The sequence below is a fragment of the Perna viridis genome, chromosome 10 (assembly GCF_037379345.1).
Source record: "Perna viridis isolate PV_CMFRI_1.1 ecotype Kerala chromosome 10, ASM3737934v1, whole genome shotgun sequence".
NCBI lineage: Eukaryota > Metazoa > Mollusca > Bivalvia > Mytilida > Mytilidae > Perna > Perna viridis.
Window position 1 is genome coordinate 41,388,253 of NC_142454.1, and position 21,240 is coordinate 41,409,492.

A 21,240-nucleotide genomic window follows, 5' to 3' on the forward strand; every position below is an offset into this window, starting at 1 on the left:
GGTCTTGTAGTCCTATGTTAGCCTTTAGTTTAGGAGACCCAACCCTAACCCTAACCCTGGCCTAGTCATACCGACGACTTTAAAATTAGTACTGGTAGTCACTTCTCTGCTAATCTATGGCACATAAGAGATCAAGTGACCACTAGTTTGTTAGGGAGTTAAAGAATTGAATTGGAGTGAGATGACGCTAAACTGTAGGTTGTTCCTTCTGTGAGTAAATAGGTTACAAAGTTAGCACAGTGTGTCATTGACAAGTACAAAGCTGGGCAGGGTGTTCTTGTACTGATATGCATTATGTTTGTTAGAACTACACCAAAGAGGTAGGCTTACCTAGATAGCTTGTCAATAGTTTAAATTCAAGAAACAAACCTGAATACAAACAGTATAAATAACTCAACAAAAGAAAATTGATCATTGCATACATAGAACAGCTTACATTCAGGATATAGTTATAGTAGTATACAGTGGCCCATTTAGACCAATCTAGCCCCTATTTTCTCTGTTCTATAGATTGTTTAATGTATGCCCCAGGATCTTGATTTTTTTTCAATTTTGATGGAGTCAATAAAAGGTCTGATAACAATTTGATATATTATAGGTCCATACTCCTTAACTTGCATCCTCCAAATTGCTGAATGAAATATACTAATTAGTGTCAAAGAGAAGTTCATTAGAAGCTGTTATCCCAATAGAATTTCTAACACTTCAATACATATCTATGATTAAAACTTGATACTTCCCCAGCTGATTGTGACAGCTAGCGATGATCAATGCTATATGATAACTATTTGACATGCCCCATCAGTTTAATGATTTTTCTATCTGCTTTCTTCCTTCTCCGTTTCTTTGTTTCTCTTCTGTAAATATTTGATAAGAATAATTAAGTCATTTTGTGTCCAATGGTGCTCTCTTTTTTAATGTTGATTTTTTGTTTATCGAATGACATCCCTCTTCTTATGCTAGATAAAGTTTGGATGAATCAAGAAAATTTATTGTTGAATTTCGTTTGTTCTCACCACAGAACATATTAACATTTGATCTGTGTAAATTAATCAACCGAGACTCCAAATCCTTGGTTGAATATGTATATAAAACACTATATCCCAGCTAGAGCACCCCACCTTTTTAGAAATTTCTTGATCCGCCACTGTTTTCACTATCAAATTTCAAATTGAAATTCCAGATTTTGAATTTTGAATGCGGTTAATGCAGCGATTTTAATATTCTTTTCTGTTGCATATAGTTTTTTTTGTATATTATGTAACTTATTTTATGATGCAGAATATCATGTGTGTATAATGAAATTAAATAGATCGAATATAATGAAAAGATTGTATTTTAAAATGGATATTTCAGCTTAGTGAGAAACGAGACAAATAAACGAGGAATTTCTTCGCTTTAATTGTTCATTTTGTTATATATTCCCTTTTTAAAGAAGCTATTTCGCTACTCTGTGCGGATTTAAACTCGGGAATAATGTTTCATCCACATTTGGATTTTGCATCGGAACATTCAACATATAAACCGAAAAGTATTGAATTCTGTTGGACTACTGCAAGCACGGACATCTAGAAATTCCATAAAAGGAGGGAGGGGCATTGACTGGCTAAGAGTGGGCCCGGTGAAGTGATTTCCTGTGATATTCTATATAACCAACTAACACGTTCAAGCATAATGACGGTCACTCCACACACGCAGCTCCCTCCCCCTGGATCCGCGCAAATAGGATGGGAGATATCTGTTCAAGTGTCCCTATTTTATTATTTGCGGCATATGTATAATTAGATTCCATGTATACTTGTATTAAAATTTTGAAAATGAGCAAATACAAATTTAGGCGTCAAAGACTTTAAAACAACCCTAATTAAGTTAACCGAATATTACAAAGGGAAATAACCCTGCGGATATTTTCGATCAGTTTAAATTAAGATTGGAGATCTGATCTTTTACCCCCCATTAAGATAAAACCGTTTCCTCAATTACAATTTGATCAGCATGACCCTAATGTGTTACAAGATAATGTAATATGATTTTATTGCTAGCCAGACCATAAATTAAAATATTTATTTTTATCAAGTTTAGTTAGCACGGCTTTTATTATTTATTGCTAAATAATATCGAATCCTCACGAAGTGGATTCTTGTATATAATCACTGTGTGCGATTTTCTTTGATCTCGGGTGAAAACTGAAAACAACCCTGTTTTTCTTTTGACAGTAAAAATTCTTTGATCTGCCAAAAGAGCTAAGCGACGAAATATCAAAGCGAAAGCGAAATATGTGTAGAAATGTTGACAGCTCGCATAGCTCTTTCTTACAAGTACATCTTGACTACTGTATACTTCAGCAGTATTTCCTATGTTTAAACATACGAAAATAGCATTAAAAAATCATAAAGGTTACGACCCCGCCCCCTCAGCCCTCACCGTAATCGAAGACTTTTATTGTCATTTCCCCCCTTTTAGTTTGGTCATCATAATGATGCTGACATTACAAAATACTTATTTTATAAATAATTTGTTTCCCTGAATCATCAGGTTACTAAACATCTGCCCCCGCAGAGTGACCCTTAATATGCTGACCCACACATTCTGCGATTCTTAGGTTTTTCCCTTCTTATGAATCACTATATTTATAAACAATGTATATTTTCCGATACTTTGTCATCAATCAATAGTCAGTTGCCATTCGCTAATGTCAATTTCATCGAATCAATTTCACAACATTCTGCAATTCCATTCGTTGATATGTATAGGTTTCGTAGAAACAATTTCAAAACATAAACTAGCGGCAGATGCCATTACTCATAGTAGGCTAACGTGAAGCTTATTTATAAAAGACTGTTTTCATTTTAGAGTTAATATTTCTAATTATTATAGAGGAGAAGGCACGCGTTTGAAGTCTTCACAGAACATCTGCTTTTTAACGAGTGAAGATCATCAATATCATTTTCCTTCTTCTAGCGACCGAGACAAAAGCGTAATGGAAGTCGAGTTGTGAAAATCAACAAGTCACCGTATGCCCAGTTTAATTATACGATTGGAATTTTTGTCACCCTTTGTAAGGCCCCTGTAAGTTGATGAGCTGGGGTCGAATAAAATCTGGTGTCCGCTGAGTTGGAAATTAAATACAAAAGTTTCGTTATCAGTATAAAGATTTTCTTTGTGTATTGTGTTGGGGCAAAGACAGAATAAATGACGCGGAAAGAATAATATCGAAAAACAAATCAATGCAATTTTAACATGAAAATTTGAAATTGTGTGAATTTATTCTAAAGGATTTTAAAATGTGACCGCCAACTGAAGTGGAAAAAATTATGAGCGATATTAAAGATAACACGGACAGTGGCTATACTGTAGGCGTGGCTATGCCCGACTCCGATAGCGGGGAGGAGTCCGAAACATACCGGGCATTTAGCGATAACGTAGATACCGATGTTAGCAACAATCTCAACACACAGGATGAGAGCGATGCCCCCTCGCCACCCATGGCGCGTGGTAACCGATTTGTACCGAATCACCTGCCGAACAATGTAAATGCTATGACCAACTACAATAGTGATTCGGATAGTTGTACGGACGCGGAGTTGTTCGCTGGTGGTCAGACTACAGATGAAACTACGAGCACTTCCGAGTCGGAGGAAACCCAAATGTGAGTACATGAATTTCGATTTAAAAAAATGGTTCGAATTGTTGAATTGAATATTACGTGCTTGACATTTACCACATGCAAGGTTAAGTCATGGGTCATGTGAAAGTTTGGTTAAACATAAACATTAAATAAGTTAAGTGTTTACTGGTGGTCTGCATAACTTGACGAATTAGATGACTGAATAGCTGTTTGGTTGTTAACTTCTAAATTTAAACGATTTTGAATGCCTCTAAAGCCAATATCTGTAGCTACTCAAAACCACGGTGTGCGAGATTCAAAACTGCTTTTTATCTTTCAGTTGTATTAGACTTTTTAAATAGGCGTATTTTTTTGTGAACTAAATCGTAGCTATTTAAAAGCCACAGTCTTAATGCCGACATTCAATGTGGCATATAAATAACGGATATTTCATGGTAATAGCTTTTCCCGCTGCGCCCATTGACGATTTCAAAGAAGGTTTAAAATTTGATACAAAACATCACATTTTATCTCTCTGATGTTAACCATGTTTGTACAAACTAAATATTTTGTTTCTATCCGTGAACAAGATAAATCTGGTAAACAAGAAAGTTTAAAACCTAAGCAAATATCTTGTTGCACCTAGCGCACAAAAACGGTTTTCGTAGATAACCTTTTGACCCGGTTTGTCACCACACAATCAGTTTTTGCGTGCGAGAGGACAGTTTCATTGAATAAAATCAAAATTCCATAAAACAGCATTCACCAAACTTGTTAAAAACCCATTAACTGGCGCGTCTCCGTTTACTACCAGCAGACGACATGTTGAACTCCTCGGGAGGAAAATTATCTCCTCTTACATAATACCTTCGCACCACGACTGTCTCGGAACTATCGCTATCAGCATGAAGTCCATTAAGTGCCTCTGTATTTCATTGATAGCTTTTATTAGTGATTCAAAACATACAACACGGGGTTCAACTGGGGGTATTAAATCTAATTAAAAGATTAAAAGCACACAAATTTGCCGCTTTACTACGTTTTTGGCCTACCAATTGCCGTTTCAAGTAGTGAGTTCATGTGCATAATACGTCTCTCAAATTTCTTTTTCCCGTACCTTTCCTTTCCTTGACTAATTGTCCGCCCGTGCATATTGCATTACATTACTAACTTTAGTGTTGTGAATTGCCATTGCCCAGATGCAATCTAGGCCAAATTCCGTCTTTGTTTAAATGTCCAAATACCGGATATGGACACACCATTAGTACATATACATGTTCAACTCATAATCAAATCCAACGCCAACCCGACCCCCTAGAACACGACCAGTTGAGCCCCACATAATTTGACGATATATTATTTCAGGGATATGATTTGGACAGATCAACCTGGTTTGACCTTCGAACATCTGCATTATAGTATTAGTTCCTCTTCTATCAAATTTGCTTTCAATGATATCATTAGTTTGGACATTAATTCCTTGTTGACCCGAGTAATTGCAGTTTTAAGAGAATTTCTGTGACGTTGATGGATGGCATAATTGTTTTAAAACTAACTTTATTGTATTATTGTTGTAATAAGAGTAAAATAAAGAAGGGTTTCTTTCTAGTCGTGCAAACCTCATAGATTTGTCATCATGGATGGGCATGTAAACATGTTAAAGTTAAGAGAGGTTGGGTGTCCGAGTTTTAGATCGAACCCTTATTGTTTTTGTTAATTCGTGCAAAATTTTGACAGAAACGAGCAAAATAATAGCCTAAAACACTTTTTGGGGGACTACTGTTTTGAAAATCTCTGGATTAACCTTTGGGTAGTGCATACTGCAACACTTGCTGCTTTTTCTAATAAAAAACTTTAGTCGTATTTTCAAATTTTCAAATTCATACAATTCTTGTGAAGGCTACTATAGGTTTCCTTGGGGACGAATAACTTTTCATTCTTGATTATAACTTCAGGAATTGAATTTGTTGAGTTTTCCTTGAGGCTCTGTTGATGTGTGGAAAGTTACCATTTTAACGTTGTATTCAACTACTCTATATTATGAGGTGTGAACGATTTATGCTCATTTCTAAGCGATGGAAAGGTGAAAGGGGGGTGTGACCTGGGCCTCTTTTAAATTTGATACTTTAATATCACGTGAGTGACATGAAAAACACACAGGAAGGCATATAATTCAATAAATAAGCAATCTAAAGTGATGTTAAAATAAATAAATATGAATCCTTTTATTTAAATATTTTTACCACCCTCTTTTTCCATTTGAAAATCTTGGGACCCGCCATATAACTCCAAAATATGACGATAAACTTTATTATAATGATAGACAATACAGTTCTGTGACCAAGGTGATGACCAATGCCTGATGACCTAAGCTGATCTAGGTGACTTTGGATAAATTCAATTAGTAAAAATTACAATAACCTTGCATTACTATAATGACAGTCTTTTATTGAGATATTCGCTATACCCTCGCACTATTACTATCAAATCAAAGCCCCTTTCATACTCAGTGCATGTCTTTATCAGTAGAAAAATATCAATTCTGAGTAATAAATATACAAAATGTCATAAATTAAAGCGATTTTTGGTACAGATAGTTGATTTGTTTTGATGGTATTTAAAACTTAATACCCCTTCATGCTGTTTTTACTATCGGCTTATCTCTGAATCAAAACATTTGAAGATTCAATTTAGTTTATTTTGGATATACCTTCTAAGCCCTTTTGACTATTCAGAGAGGAATAGGTAATTCTTACAGTGTAGACCACAGAATGAATTCTGGATATAAACAAAAGTTCACTATTCGATGAGGTAAATATTTTATAAAAACTACAAATTATAGATAATATAATTTGAATTGGAAGGATAACCTTTCGATAATTGTGGTAATTATGGCATACATTATTTTATGAAATAAATTATTCAACAAAAACTAATTCAAACAGATTCAGATATAAAATTATTTTTGCACTTTTTATCAATAACTTGACCGATATAAACTCGTTTCATGCTGTAGCATTGGATAATACCATCTTATTTTTATCCTTTTTACAGTAAGACTTTATTTACCTGCATGTACGTCTATTTATCACATATCCATGTAAATATCAGGCAGCCGGTGATGATTCTGCATGTACGTGCTTTTTAATTTTAAATACATATCGATGTAATAATTAGGTAGGAAGTAATAGTAGATTTTTTCGCGGAACTTACAATTGCCGAGATGTTTTTATTCTAAGACACCAAGAAAACGCGCCTGACACATGTACCACTATTGATACGCGTTGAAGTAGCATCGTGAAAAGAGACTACATGTTATTGCTTTGCACAATGAAAGAAAACATATAAAAGGGTATATAGTATAACGCCAGGGGCAGTTCTACTCAATACTAAATCCCACTTTTCTATGTAAATTTATAGAGACAACATGCACCGTAAACAGTTTTGCGGGTATGTAATGAGTAGTGCACGTGCTAGCGGTGGATATGTATGCAGTGTAACAGGAAACGGTTATGGATCTGCTGTATTGGCAAATTTTGTTTTGGTTTAAAAAAGTCTCAGGATTATGCTTTTAGTAGGGTTACTGACAAATTATGTTCTGATATGCCTGTCCTTTGTTTCAGGGAACAGGTTATTTTGGAGAAGGTTGTACATGTAGTTACTGGTACTATTAGTAATTAGAAGCGTTTCACAACAATGATTGAAAATATTCATAATTTGCTTACTTTTTCAGCTGGGTCCCTGTTTGTAACCGCCCCGGCTTTAGACCAAATACCTCAACACCACCAATACCTCTTCCTCCAAGTTTGACAAGTTCTAGTGCAAGCGAGGCTCTACACCAACACCTTAACGCCCATCGAAACACGCTTCCTAGGTCACGCCGTGACAGAGGTGAAATGTCGTCTGCAAATGCGTCACGTGTTGTTTCACCAGAAGAAACAGAAAACGAGGAGACTTTAGATAGAGGCAGACGACACTCATGGCACACGCCTCATGCAGTAAATAACTGCAGACGATATCACATGAAAAGTGCAAGTTTACATCATGACCCAAGAACTGGATTGACCGAAACCGTCCTTATGGAAATCCAAGGCCCAAACGGTGATTCTGGTGAGTGCTCATTCTAAAATCAGTGACGGATCCAGATAAGGACGGGTACCGCCGGGGTCCTCAGAAAAAGGGGGTGCTAGGACATTATTTTCCAATTTTTTGTCAATTGTACACATGAAAATGAAAAAATCGAAATAAAGAAAGGGAGAGGTGCCAACCCCCTGTACCCTCTTCCTGGATCTGCCACTTTAAAATGGATGATGCGAATCAAATCAAAAAAGGTAAAGGAACCAATATTGACCCTTAACGAATTTGGAAAATTACAGTACATTGATGCTCATTAAATTTCCCTTAACAATGGCTTCTTGACAAGATTCCTAGATATTTGAAATTATGTGATAGAAGATATTAACAGTTTTACGCATTTTCTGAGTTAAAACGTTCTTATCTTAATTCCGTGAATCTTTCATATCTTTTTCCAATTTGTCGAAATCCCGGATCGAAATCTACCAATTATTTTTATTTGACTAATTGCGCTTCACTTGCTTTTCAAATAATTTTCTGGCAGTCCTATTATCTTTTTGATTTGACAGAATTCGCATCTAATCTTTCAGCCTACATGCACTCTTATCTCAAATCTCTCAAATTAGCTGTGAGATGAAGTTACTATAAATCACTGACTTGTCATCGTTAGTTATTTCCAATTGCCTACAGCAACTTATTCGAGTTCTTCTCTAGACGTCACAGACAGTCATGCAGCAAACACACCAAGAACTTTATGTACAGAAACGTCTACCCATTGAACGAGGTCGAGTTGCTCGTTTCCTCTTGTTTATTTGCACTGGTTATCTTAGTATTTCATGTTCTTTCTTGTGTGTCTATTTTCCCTGTCTAGTGTTATTCATGTAGTAGATATTCTTTTGATTATCGCTCGAATCATGGTTCCATTGATTACTCTTTCATCTTATTTAATTTGCATTTTGAGCAACTTCCCCTGTTTTACACAAACGATTCCAGTGATTTTTGTCACCACGGGCCTTAGTTTTCTGCTCTGAGTATACAACATTTTTATCATTTTTTACAGGAATAGGCCACGATGATGTCGTCCATTCAGGAGACAGCTTCGATCGAGATTTCCCGCCATCCGCCTCCATGTCGATGCTTCGAAAAAGAGGCTTTGGATCTGAAGAACAACAATGTGATGCGTCTTTAATGTGAGCACTTATTTCCTATTCGTCGTGTTTAAAGAAATTCGGCGATTTATTCTCATTTTAATCTAATTAGAATTGTATCTTTACAAAATATTTTCTATACCAACAAGGCGTTCATCTTACAATCTTGAAACATTTGTAGCACGATTTATTAATCTGGTTTATAAGAGAATAGTATTTCGCATGTCTCGGACATTTTCTCTTTCAGAGATACACTATTTATTGTTTTGAGCGGTCTTTATGCCATGGGCGTTGTTGTGTTTGGTCTGGTCGTACCGGTTGCAGAAATATACTCGCCATATCCAATGAGATACTTGTTTGAGGTAAGTAATATACTCGTCATATCCAATGAAATGCCAGTTTTAGGTAAGTAATATACTCGTTTTATCCAATGAGATATCTGCTTGAGGTGAGTAGTATACTCGTCATAACCAATAAGATGTCTGTTTTAGGTACGAAATATACCAGGTGAGTTCCAAAAAGATATATTTATGAGGTATGACATATTAACCATATCTGGTGATCTATACGTTTGAGGCAGGAGATTTACCAGGTGAGTTTCAAGAAGATATATTTATGCCGTAAGAAATAAATTCGATATCTTTCTGAGGTACGAATTATACCTGCCATATCCAATGAGATATCTGTCTGATGTAAGATGCTTGAATTAATTTAATGTAAAGGGGTGACATAAAGGAGTGACGTAGCTTGAAACAGAACGGTATTGAAGTTCTCATCGCATAAAAGGTACGAGTTTGCATCTTGAAGCGAGCTTCATGTTTCTTAGTATACATGAATAAAGAAGTTTCACGCTATTGCTTTGCAAATAGATGAGTTACAAAGCATGTTATGAACGTTTAAGATCATTACATAGAGGCAAGTTTTAAAAAATGGTAATCATTGGACGGCTGATATTAGAGTTGAAACTCAATTTCATTAAATTTTAATTCACCTCTGTGACCTGCGTCTATTTCAAGGTATATGAAGCTTCATAGTTTCAGAAGTAAATACCTCATAATTGACATTTTTTATGTTGCAGGGTTTTTACATATATTTGTATGGAATCAGTATTTGCTTTTTGATATATGCTTACGCCTACCTCCTACAAAATACTAACTTTATTGTGCGGAAGAAACCGCGACGATTCATCCCTCCAGAAGTGGCAGCCTCTACAGCATGTAAGCAGAAGAAATTTTCCTTCGACGATTCTAGAACTTACAATACTGGGAGCTTCTATCTCCGTCTTGGCGCAGTCGGTATGTATGTTATCAATGTGGAGAAACTTAAGCTTTGGTGTACATGAAGTGAACAAAATCACAAAGCACGAATACTACTCAATACAAATCTGCGAAGCTATTTCCATTGCATTGCATGAAGAGGCGGGCTAAGTACTAAGTGTTGCAGAGGTGTAAAGCATTTGATACCGAATAATATACCATTTTCCTACCTATCACCAATTCTTTTTTCTAGTATCACAGTGGGTTGGTTTATTATTAAATCTGACCCTAGCCCTGAAAAACCTAATTCATTTTGTGATCTATTGAGTCGTTGGCGTATATATCTCAATTCACTTACTAGTAAATAATTGCTTCAGTTTTTCTCTCAACACTTTCCCTTCTATTTTTCGCCATTAAAATATCTTCAATGATACCGATTACGTCACTTATTGACAAGGATGTTCGGTACTATCCATTCTACATGATAAAAGCTGCAGATAATTTCTGTGAGTGAGTTATACTTATAAATATTACATAATGAAATTATCAATACATTATTTCCTGGTGTTTTGAACAATCCTATGTCATAATCATCGTATGCTTGAATACTTTATTACACTGCTACCGTCAGCAACATTAATATGTAATTGTTTTCTATATCGAACATTAAGCCTGCATACTGACTGGTACGAACTGTTCGTTATGGCATGCCAAAGTTGCAAGAAGTTTGCGTAGTACATAAGTTATACCTCCGTTTAGAAGGTTTTGTAATTTTCATTTTTCTTTGTGTTCTCATAATGAACATTATGCCTGCAAACTGACTTGTACAAACTGTACATTATGGTATACAAAAGTTGCAAGAAGTTTGCGTAGTACACGAGTCAAACTTCCATTCAGGAGGTTTTGTAATTTTCATTTTTCTGTGTGTTCTTATATTGAATATTAAGCCTGCGTACTTACTAATGCGAACTGTTCTGTATGACAGGCAAAGACCGTATGACTTAAGGATAACAGAAATATTTATTGTTTTGTATTGGTATACCGTAAAGTTGCCTTGCAAGAAGTTCCTTCTGTTGGATCTAAATTCAACCCATGCATGTTAATCTTTTTTGATGAATGTTCGCTAGAGTTCCTTTTTTTGTTGTTCGAATTGTTCTTCTTCTATTGCTGTTATGGTGTTTTCAGCTTTCTATTGTCCCGGGTTACTCCTTGTCTGTACTGCTTCCTGTTGTCCCGGGGTTTCTCCTTGCTTGCACTTTTGGTGTTTTCAGCTTTCTTTTGTTCCTGGGTTTCTCCCTGTCTGCACTGCTTTCTTTTGTTCCTGGGTTTCCAACTGTCTGCACTTTTGGTGTACTCAGCTTTCTTTTGTCCTCGGGTTTCTCCTTGTATGCACTTTTGGTGTACTTAGCTTTCTCTTGTCCTCGGGTTTCTCCTTATCTGCACTTCTGGTGTACTAATCTTTCTATTGTCCCTGGATTTCTCTTTGTCTGCACTTTTGGTGTACTCAGCTTTTTTGTCCCTGGTTTTCTCATTGGTGGCACTTTTCGGTATTACTAGTTCTTCCTTCAACAAAGTCTTAAGGTCATTGATGCTTATTGATAAGATTTGCGGGAGTTCCGTAATACACATTATAATATATGTCCGATATTTTCTTGACAATCCACCTACACCATTTTGCATTAATAACTTGCAGTCCAATTCCATTTCAGATGTAATAATTAGAGGACTAATACTACATTTGAATAAATCGTCATTTTCTTCATGCTAAAGCCTCGAACCTATTTGTATAGTTGTATCTTTAACATACCAGGATCTTGTTTTCATCAGCTTAAAATGTACCTTGATTTAAGTAGTATACCCCCACAGGCAGAGTGAGATGATCCAACTTCAGGATTTTACATGTTAGAACCTCGTAAGCGCAATCCCTCCTAAACCGCTCAGGGGAATTTAATTGATTTTATAGAAATTTCATTTGAAGGAGGGGTATTCTCTTTGTGAACTTGTACACAACATTTCTAGTTTAAATTATCTCTACCTTATTTTAGAGGTTTGTTTACACTCACAATAAGCTTACCTTCATTTCAGCATTTGGTATCGGTAGTATGATCAAGAGTGGTCTCCACTTTGGGGAGTTGTTTGACCATGACATTTTGAAATGTAACGGTGTTTTACATGCACTTCGACCTATCCTGCATGTTACATTCACCTTTGTACAACTGTACTTCATATTCCTTAACTCAAAGGTAAGTGGAATAGATTGCTAGAGTTACTGCCTTTGACGTTTCGTTACTTTCCTATTTTTTTAAATCTGGACTTATTTAATTCTACAGTTTACTATAAAAATCATTGCTGTAGGGGACAAACGTCTAATTCCAAATAAAGAATGTAGTAATGTGTGACGGGATTATGTTTTATAACAGTGATTGGGATAAGAAAAGGCCACGTGCCATTTATCACATTCCAGCAGATTTTTTTTCTAAGAATGTTAAAGAATTGACCATTGAAGTTCTAAGGATCATTAAAAATTGACCAATCTCAAAACTTGCATCCCAATTACTGTTGTAATGATATAAATATGGGATTAGGTTAATATTGATGTGAAATAGAGTAATGGTGGAATGATAATTTGGAATGGGAAAACAGCGAATAAGGAATTAAGATTATTGTAATGTGTAGTGGGGTGATGGTTGAATGACAAAATATAGTGGAAATGTGGGATTGGTAATTTGTAACGTTGAATGGGCAAAGTTGTAATGTGGAATGGGGAAATGTTGGAATGAGAATTTGGAATTTGGAATGGGGAAATTTTGGATTTAGAATTTGAAATGTGGAATGGGGAAAAGTTTTAATGTTGGAATGTAAATTTGTAATATGTTGGAATGTAAATTTGTAATGTGGAATGGAGAAATGGTGAATTGAGGATTCTTAATGTGGAATGGAAAATGGAGAATTGTAATTATTGTAATCTGAATAAAGAGTAAAAATAAAATTACCGAACTGATAAACTGTAGGCAATATTGAAATTGAAAATACGTATAACAATGGGGAATGGGGTAAATGGTTAAATGAAAATATTTTATGGGGAATTTGTTAATAAAGCATGTTGTTAATTAAAGATGTTGTATTGTGGAATTGGGTGATATGGATACATTTTGAGGCAATTTATAGGAAATGTAATAGTTGCACGATTGCGAATGTGAAAACGGGAAATTTTTAAGTAATGTCATAATGTTTGACTGAAAATGTTGTAATGTGGAATTGAGTACTATAGTGGATTGATAAAATTTTATAGGGAAATTCGGAATAGTTGCATGATTGGGATTGTTGAAATAAGGAATGGGGATATGGAAAATTGGGAATTTTGTCATGTTGAATCGGGTAATATGGTACATGTAGATAAAGAATATTTCAAGTGGAATTTGTTAACAGATGATTGAGACTGTTGAACAGAATTGTGATTTTGTAGGTTTAGAATGTTGTAATGTGGAATCGCGTTACAGTGAACGAGAATGTAAATGTAATGAAATTATAGTGTATTGTCGAATGTGCTCTTGGGTGTATTTGAGAGTAGAGTGAAAAAGGAAGTTTTTAGTGAAGTATTTTGATGAGAAGGAGGTAATGATGTATAGGGAGTGAAGTAACATATTATTAGATTTAAGTATGATGTAAAGGTAAAATGGGTTTACTATAGTCAATAGTCCCGAGGAATATATTGTCAATAGGCAACGTAACAAATGGAAATATCAGGGTAGTTGAACAATGAATTAGAACTTGAGCGATGGTGAGACATACTTTTTTAAAAATTGTATTTAGTTCTTTTTATTTTCACTTATTTATTGTTCAAGAATATCTTCTGTTCTGTTTTGAATACTGGCTTTTGCGATTTTGACTGGTAGCAATTTTTTTAATGTCCATTTATATTGAATAATTTACAAAAAAATACAGTTTAATATATTAAACAATTTTTAATAGCAATTTTTTTAATGTCCATTTATATTGAATAATTTACAAAAAAATACAGTTTAATATATTATAAATTTCGGTATGCTGTGCGCGTGTTTCAAGGAGTAACCTCTCATCACCAGCATTAAAATCGAATATGTAAGAAGATCATAATCAAAATATTAGTTGTATACAAGTAGTACTCATCACCAAAACAATGGAAAGAGGAAGCCAAATCCATCACCGAGAGGTTCTACCATATGCAATGCAAGGAATGAAGTCTCAGTGTTTTACGTATTTTTAAATTTGGAATACTTCAAGATTTCATAAATAGGGTAGATAAAATATGATATAATTAGGGGTCAGACAAGTCTGACTACTGGGTTGGTGAATACCCTCGGGTACCTCAGGTCCACCAGCAGCGGTATCAACCCAGTGGTCCTTAAATACAAAAAAAATTATATATATATATACCGAAAATAATTAACCGTAATGGAAGCGGGAGTTTAAGTGTGCTATAAAAACTGGTTTAATCCACCTTTCATTCAGAAACACCTGTATCAAGCCAGGACCATTGCGGTAGTTTCCAATTTTTACCCTGATATTGCCATTTGTTAAACTGACTTTCCTTATCGGCTATTACTTATGAGTAGTTTGTTATTACCCTTCATAGCACAGCACAAATTGTGATTGTATTTGAAACGAATAATCGTTGTACGTAAACCGAATTTTCCTGTATTTCAAACATTCGTAATTAAGAAGAAAAGTAATCTGTTTTACTGTCTTCCTCTGGTATGAGTCATACGTACATGTATGTAAACTGCTGTAGAAAACAATATAAAAAAAATCGATATAAATATGTAAGTATGATATCCTTTTATCTTATGCAGATTCTCCATGTCGATAAAACGATTGAACAGGTGCAGGATTTCAAAATAAAACGTCTTTCTCTTTGATATATACAAGTAATAAATATAAACAGATGTTTAAACTTACTAATTTCTGTACATAATCATTAGACAATAATGTTGTAAACACTGTAATCAATTAAGCAATCAGCAATAAACAACAAACCTGAAGAGATGACATGGATTCATTTGTTTTTATACATGATAGAAATCTACTTATATTGCATCTTATCAACAAATCAATTACTACAAAGAAACATATTTAAACCATACTTCTTTTTGAGGTATAAAGTATGTCTGTTTCCTCCTACCATACTTACCCTAGTTTTTGTGTCTACGATAAACATTTTATTGCCGTTTTGGCTCAAGCACCATTAAACTCTGGGTTGTTTCCCCATTAACTCAGTGTAAATTTTTTTTTAAAAAGAAAATAATTTCCCTACCTACATACGCTATTTTTCTTGCTGGTAGCAGGAGAGAAGACTTGCATTTTTTACCTGACTTAAGGAGGTAGACCTATGGTAAGGGACATAACTCTTGAAATCAATGATATGCTGTTCAATTTCACCAAAACCTAAGAAGCTTTCATTTGAAACAGAATGAAATCAATCCAAGTTATTTTGATGCTTTCAAGACATTGGTGTAAAATGTTGAATGCAAACGTTCCAATGATTTGTAAGAGTTCTGTCCCTTATCATATGTCTACCTCCTTAAATATCTATTCGGTTCAGGATGATGTTCAGTTTACACATTTTAAAATAAAGTATTGAAAATAATATAGACATCTGGTTTGTTCAAAAAATTTTAGACAGGTTTCACTGTAATTATTGTATTTTGTTACTAAACAAAATAGTCGCAATTATTGTGTTTGTTCTAAATTAGAAATACCATGGTTCATGCTGCCTTTTATAAACTTGTTAAAAGTGTAAAGTGTAAATATTACCATAGCTGCAGTACCCAACCAAATTATAAACAAACAACAAAAGCGATATTTGTACGAATCGGAATGAATCTTCATTTTTGCCACATTAAACATCATATTAGAACCATAACAGAAATTACCAGGGTCAATTTTCGCAGTCATCCACCAGCCATAAACATTCCTAAACTAATGACTGATTCTTTGCTTCGGAAAATCTGGTTAATAATTATCCCTGTAGGGACATTCATGTTATTTTGTTGAACATTTTTGAGGCGTTTGTATTAATTTAAAAAAAAAAAACAGTTTGTCTGATCTTGATTTGACATTTGGGAAAAATCTTCAAAATGCTTCTAGGGGAGCATAGTCGTAAAATTCATAAAACAAAACAGGTCATACTTTACGAACCTGTAATTTATCATAATCCTTCAAATTGGGTAAAAACTACGAGTTTTCATTAGTCTTAGCGCTAAAGTCATCCATCATTTTTTTCAAGATTTGAACGGTTGCTTTTCCTAATTACTTTGTAATAAGAAATCGCTTTAAGAAGTTTGGAACTGTCATAATAATCTAAATAGCAGCTGTGCAAAATTAATGAAAAGAAAACATACTATTAACAATGAAATAAAACTCAGTTAATTGAACGCATTATTGTTATTGACTTACACCAAAAGGAAACCGAAAGGATTTTACATAGAGGAAACAGGCAAATTTGTCCTGGAATGGGGTCCTGTTAGCCATTTGCATCTTGTGATTTTGGTACTCTAACGCTTCATCCTTTATTTTCATATTAGAAGAATATTTGTTTAGTTTCTTCTTTTGATTTTGTTTATGTTCAAACGCAAAGAATATGTCCTTTAATAAGGATTGTACACATTTCAGATGTGTATACACCGCTACAAAACATTGGCTAGATTTGGGCTGATGCACATGGTTGCAACAAATATCTGTGTTTGGATAGAGAATATAGTGACTGAAACCATACGGGAGGTCCAGAAAATAACCGAAGATCATATTACAACGACACAGACGAGTCCTACAGAGACAACAACTAGTTCTATATCTGATAATGGTAGGTCATTTGTATATTGAATTATTGATAATAAGCAACATTGTAGCGGCTTGTGTAAAAAAAACCTAACATTTAACTGATTCAAAAATGTTGCTCTTCGACATAGGCGCAGTCACTAGTCTAATGGACAAAAACGGCAATGAAAGTTCGCTGCGTAATTAAATATCTGTTCGTATAGGGATTAGGAAAACAGTAGTATACATAAGAAATAATTAAAAAAACTTTACATCCTTGATATTGACAAATACAAGTAGTGAAGCATATTGAAAAAATGGCGGGAAAATTTCAACCAGTACTCGTATTCTTCCACCATCCTAGATCTGCTTTATCAAGTGTATATGTAGTTTCTGAGGTTCATTGAATGTATTTCAACAATAAAAAAATATTTTATCTACCACTCTTCATGAGCCCCTCCTAAACTATAACATTCAATTTCAACACACTTATTATATATAGTAAATATTAGAAACATCTTCCGCCTATCATCAAAAGTTACGACATCCTGAAATCCATTTAAAATTATTACCATTATGATATAACTAGGATATTCTTTATAAATGCAACACCCGTTCTTTATCGACATTGGGCAAAATTTGATGAAATTTATTATATCCAATAATTATAACGTATTATTACAACGGAAAGTGACTTTTTTCAATTTGGATTAACTCTAAAGGTGAATGAATTGCCATGTAAGTATTAATTAGATAGTTAAGAATTAGTTTGCATTCCTTACAGGAACAATAGTCCCACAGACAAACCCCTGTCAGGGACCATCACTGATGCGAGAGGTAGTCCACGCTTCTGGTCCTTATCTGTACCCTTGTAGTGTCCTATATAGTGTCATCTGTGCAGGTAAGTGTTAACGCCAGTTTTGCATAATGCTACTTTGTATATTCTGCCGTTTTTTTTAATAATTTGTTTTCGTTCTTTTTGCAATAATGTCCTTTTGATGTTCCTGGTATTTTTTTAATCTTCTTTATTATACCCCACTTGTAAAGTGGGGTAGATAGTGATGGGGATGTCCATTCTCCCTTCGGTCACTCGTGGAGGGGTAGAGGGCATCTTTTATCAGCTACTCCTCCTACGGATGGATTTGAATGAAACTTCCACACAATCTTTATTATATATTCCCATTATGCACCTCCCTTTTAAATTATGAACCAAATCAAATTTGGAGTATCACATAGCAAAACATGGACATGTCATTTGTGAATAAGGGGACATGGGGACCCATCTCTCATCAGTTACTCCTCCTTCACCACTAAATGGAATTGACTAAAACTTTCACAGAACCTTTATTATATGTTTCCATTACGCACCTCCTTTTTTAGATTTTAATCTCAGTAAATTTTGGAGTTAACCATATCAAAAAAATAAACTATATCATTTGTGAATATTGGAGCATGGGGCACCCATCTCTTATACCACTGAATGAAATTAAAGGAAACTTTCACAGATTACTATTGAGCATCTTCTGTTTAAGATTTTAATCCAATCAATGAAGAGGTCAAAAGGTGCATGCTATCAAATGGGGTAGTGGGGTATTAAGTTAGTGAGCATTGCTCAGTTTTTCAAGTTTTTTCTTCTGTGAACCAAAATGTACTTACTTCTTGAAGATACAAAATTTCATTGCTATATCATTGTATTTAGTAAACTATATTATACAAATTAAAACTAACAATTTTTCCTCTATCTACTGTTTCCTTCTTAACCAAAAGCTTCACAAAAAGATGAAACTGATGGAAAGTTAATGTGCAATTATGTTGTTTTTTTTAAATTCTAGGAATACTGTATGTTATGTGGCAGAACATCGGTAAACGCTCACCATTCAGTGATATCCCCGGATCCCCTACAGAATCCTCCAAATCAAAATCCCAGAGAATCAGTGTTGATTGTACAAGTTCTAGTCGTGGATTATTTCTTGGAATTATTGTACTTGTTGCTTCTGTTATTTCAATGATAACATTTTTTGTATTAACAAAATCAACGTCATATATTGAGTCAGCGATAAAAATAGAACATTTGACGAAGGTGGCTCTTCATGTAATGACTTCAGTAGCCGTCATTTTAGCCTTCCATCGGATGCAGAATCTTAAATATAACTATGAAAAGAAGTTAGATTTTGAAGAAACGCTTATTTTAGTGTCTGTAGTTGGTGTTTATATGTATGGATTTTTCAGTATTGTGGCCTCGGCCTTTTCTGATCACGGATCTAATGGACTTCTGGTGATCATATCATGTATACTTGGAATTTTCCAAGCAACTGTTCAAACAGTGTTTCTCTTACATGCAATGAGAAAGACAGCTTCAAGGAGAGAACACGAAAAAACAAAGCCAGGACGAGAGTTCGTGACTTTTCTTCTTGTATGCAATATCGCACTGTGGGCTTTAAATACATTTGAAATGCAACGCACAGCTGCGAATCCATTACAGTTAAATTTCTATGGAACAGTTACATGGAATATATTAAACCATGTTTCACTACCGTTGCAAATTCTCTTTAGATTCCATTCGACAGTGTGTTTTGGAAATATCTGGAGAAAGGCCTGGAAAAGAAAGAACTATAAATGATTAATTTAGCTTGTTATATGTTATTAGGTGTAGTAGGCCATTAAATCATGAAATGCCATTCTTGCACTAATGCAATACCATTACATATGTATTTGTATTTTTATACCAATACCAGTATTCAGTTTGAATTGGGTCTTGTCCGACTTTTTTTATGCACATAGGTTTTGAATTTGAAAGTATTCATTGGAATATTACATTTTTTCTAATTTGTAACTTTCAAATATCATTTTTTTTCAAGGAAATTTATTTATATCTTGTGAATTTGGCATTACTTTTGCAATTTAGAGAACATGTAGTACAATAACTAATTCCCAATACCTTATATCTTGCCATTTACGATGTTTTGCATTTTTTTAGTCCTGAAGGAATGGTTTCTAGTCTTAAAACCATGAAAATCTGTTTACAGTACTCAATGGTTACATATCAGTGTTCTTCCTATGAATGCGAAATAGCTTATTGCTTACTCGTGTTGACACAACTCTTAACCTTTCACCCTAAGTTATAGCAGTGTTCATAGTACTTCAGATTACAATTACATGATGTGTTAAAATAACAGGAATTGAAAGGACCCATCAGAGGGTTTGTTAAAATTACAGGAATTCAGAGGGCCCATTAGAGGGTTTGTTAAAATTAGAACAAGTTCAAGGAGGGTTGGATGAAATTTCAGGGGTTCCTGAAAAGTTTCTTAAAAATCATAGAATTCAGAGGGCCTATCACAGCACAGAGTTTTTTTCTTTATTTTTTATAATAATAGGAATTCAGAAGGTTCATGGAGGATTTGTTAAAATAACAAGAATTTCAGATGGTTAATAGAGGGTTTGTTAAAATTAGTTAACAGAACTTTAGATAGCACAGTGTTTAAAGTAGCAATCCTGTGGGCCATTTTTATTATGATCTGGGGAGAACACTGAATCAGTGACACATCCATTACAATATTTATAAAAAGGCAGCTTTATTAGTGTATTCTGTAGATTTTTAGATAATTGTCATGATATTTATATTTTTCATTTTCATGTGTGACACACAATTATACATTTTGAATTCCAATACACAAGCAAAATTATTTCACATGATTTTCATCTGAATTGAGCAAATAAACTAAGTGACAGAGTTCACATGAAATTCAGGTGAATGGAGCCTTCACGTGAAATTCACACGAAATGTTCATATGAAATTTGTGTTTAGTGAATTTCACATGAAAATCTTGTTAATTTCATGTGAATTTCATGTGAAGCTCGATTAACATGAATTTCACTTGAAAAATATTTGCCTGTGTATGCTATGGTACTCAACTGTTAAAAGATACTTATTCATATAGTTTGCTGCTTAATAAGGCAATATTGTTACTGTTTATAAATAATTTAAAAAATGTTTTCCACATTCTTATTAACTGTTAAAGATACACACAATTCAGTTTCATGTTTCCTCTATTTAAATTTTTCTCATTTTCTACACGTCTCATGGGAGAAACAAATTATCTTTTGTCAAATCTTGCTTTTATATATATCAGGCATAAAGTTTTCATTGATTCATGACTTTGTGGATGTCGTCAAAATCATCATCAAAATCTTATTTTTTTTTATTGAAATATAATATTTTATTTGGAATTTGAAATCAAAATTTATCCAGACCACATAGACCACAATACCCTGAAATTCCACATATAATAAGCTTTCACAAAGTACCATTTCTATGAAATTTTTTACAACATACCATTTTTTATACTTATTTTAAATGAAT

General features: G+C 34.1%; 1 protein-coding gene across 2 annotated transcripts; it reads left to right on the top strand.

Moving 5' to 3' along the window:
• The first annotated feature begins 2,176 nt into the window (after positions 1-2,176).
• LOC148605818 (proton channel OtopLc-like) lies at positions 2,177-21,032 on the top strand. Of its 2 annotated transcripts, none has more exons than XM_088550435.1 (9): positions 2,177-3,649; positions 7,341-7,717; positions 8,742-8,871; positions 9,077-9,191; positions 9,908-10,124; positions 12,171-12,328; positions 16,737-16,926; positions 17,665-17,781; positions 18,713-21,032. In XM_088550435.1, exons 1-9 carry the CDS (start codon positions 3,315-3,317, stop codon positions 19,498-19,500), a joined length of 2,427 nt encoding a protein of 808 aa, XP_088406561.1. In that variant the 5' UTR covers positions 2,177-3,314; the 3' UTR covers positions 19,501-21,032. The 2 variants fall into 2 exon arrangements, with proteins under 2 accessions (XP_088406561.1, XP_088406562.1); XM_088550436.1 differs by lacking the exon at positions 2,177-3,649 and adding an exon at positions 6,260-6,418.
• The last annotated feature ends 208 nt before the right edge of the window (positions 21,033-21,240 follow it).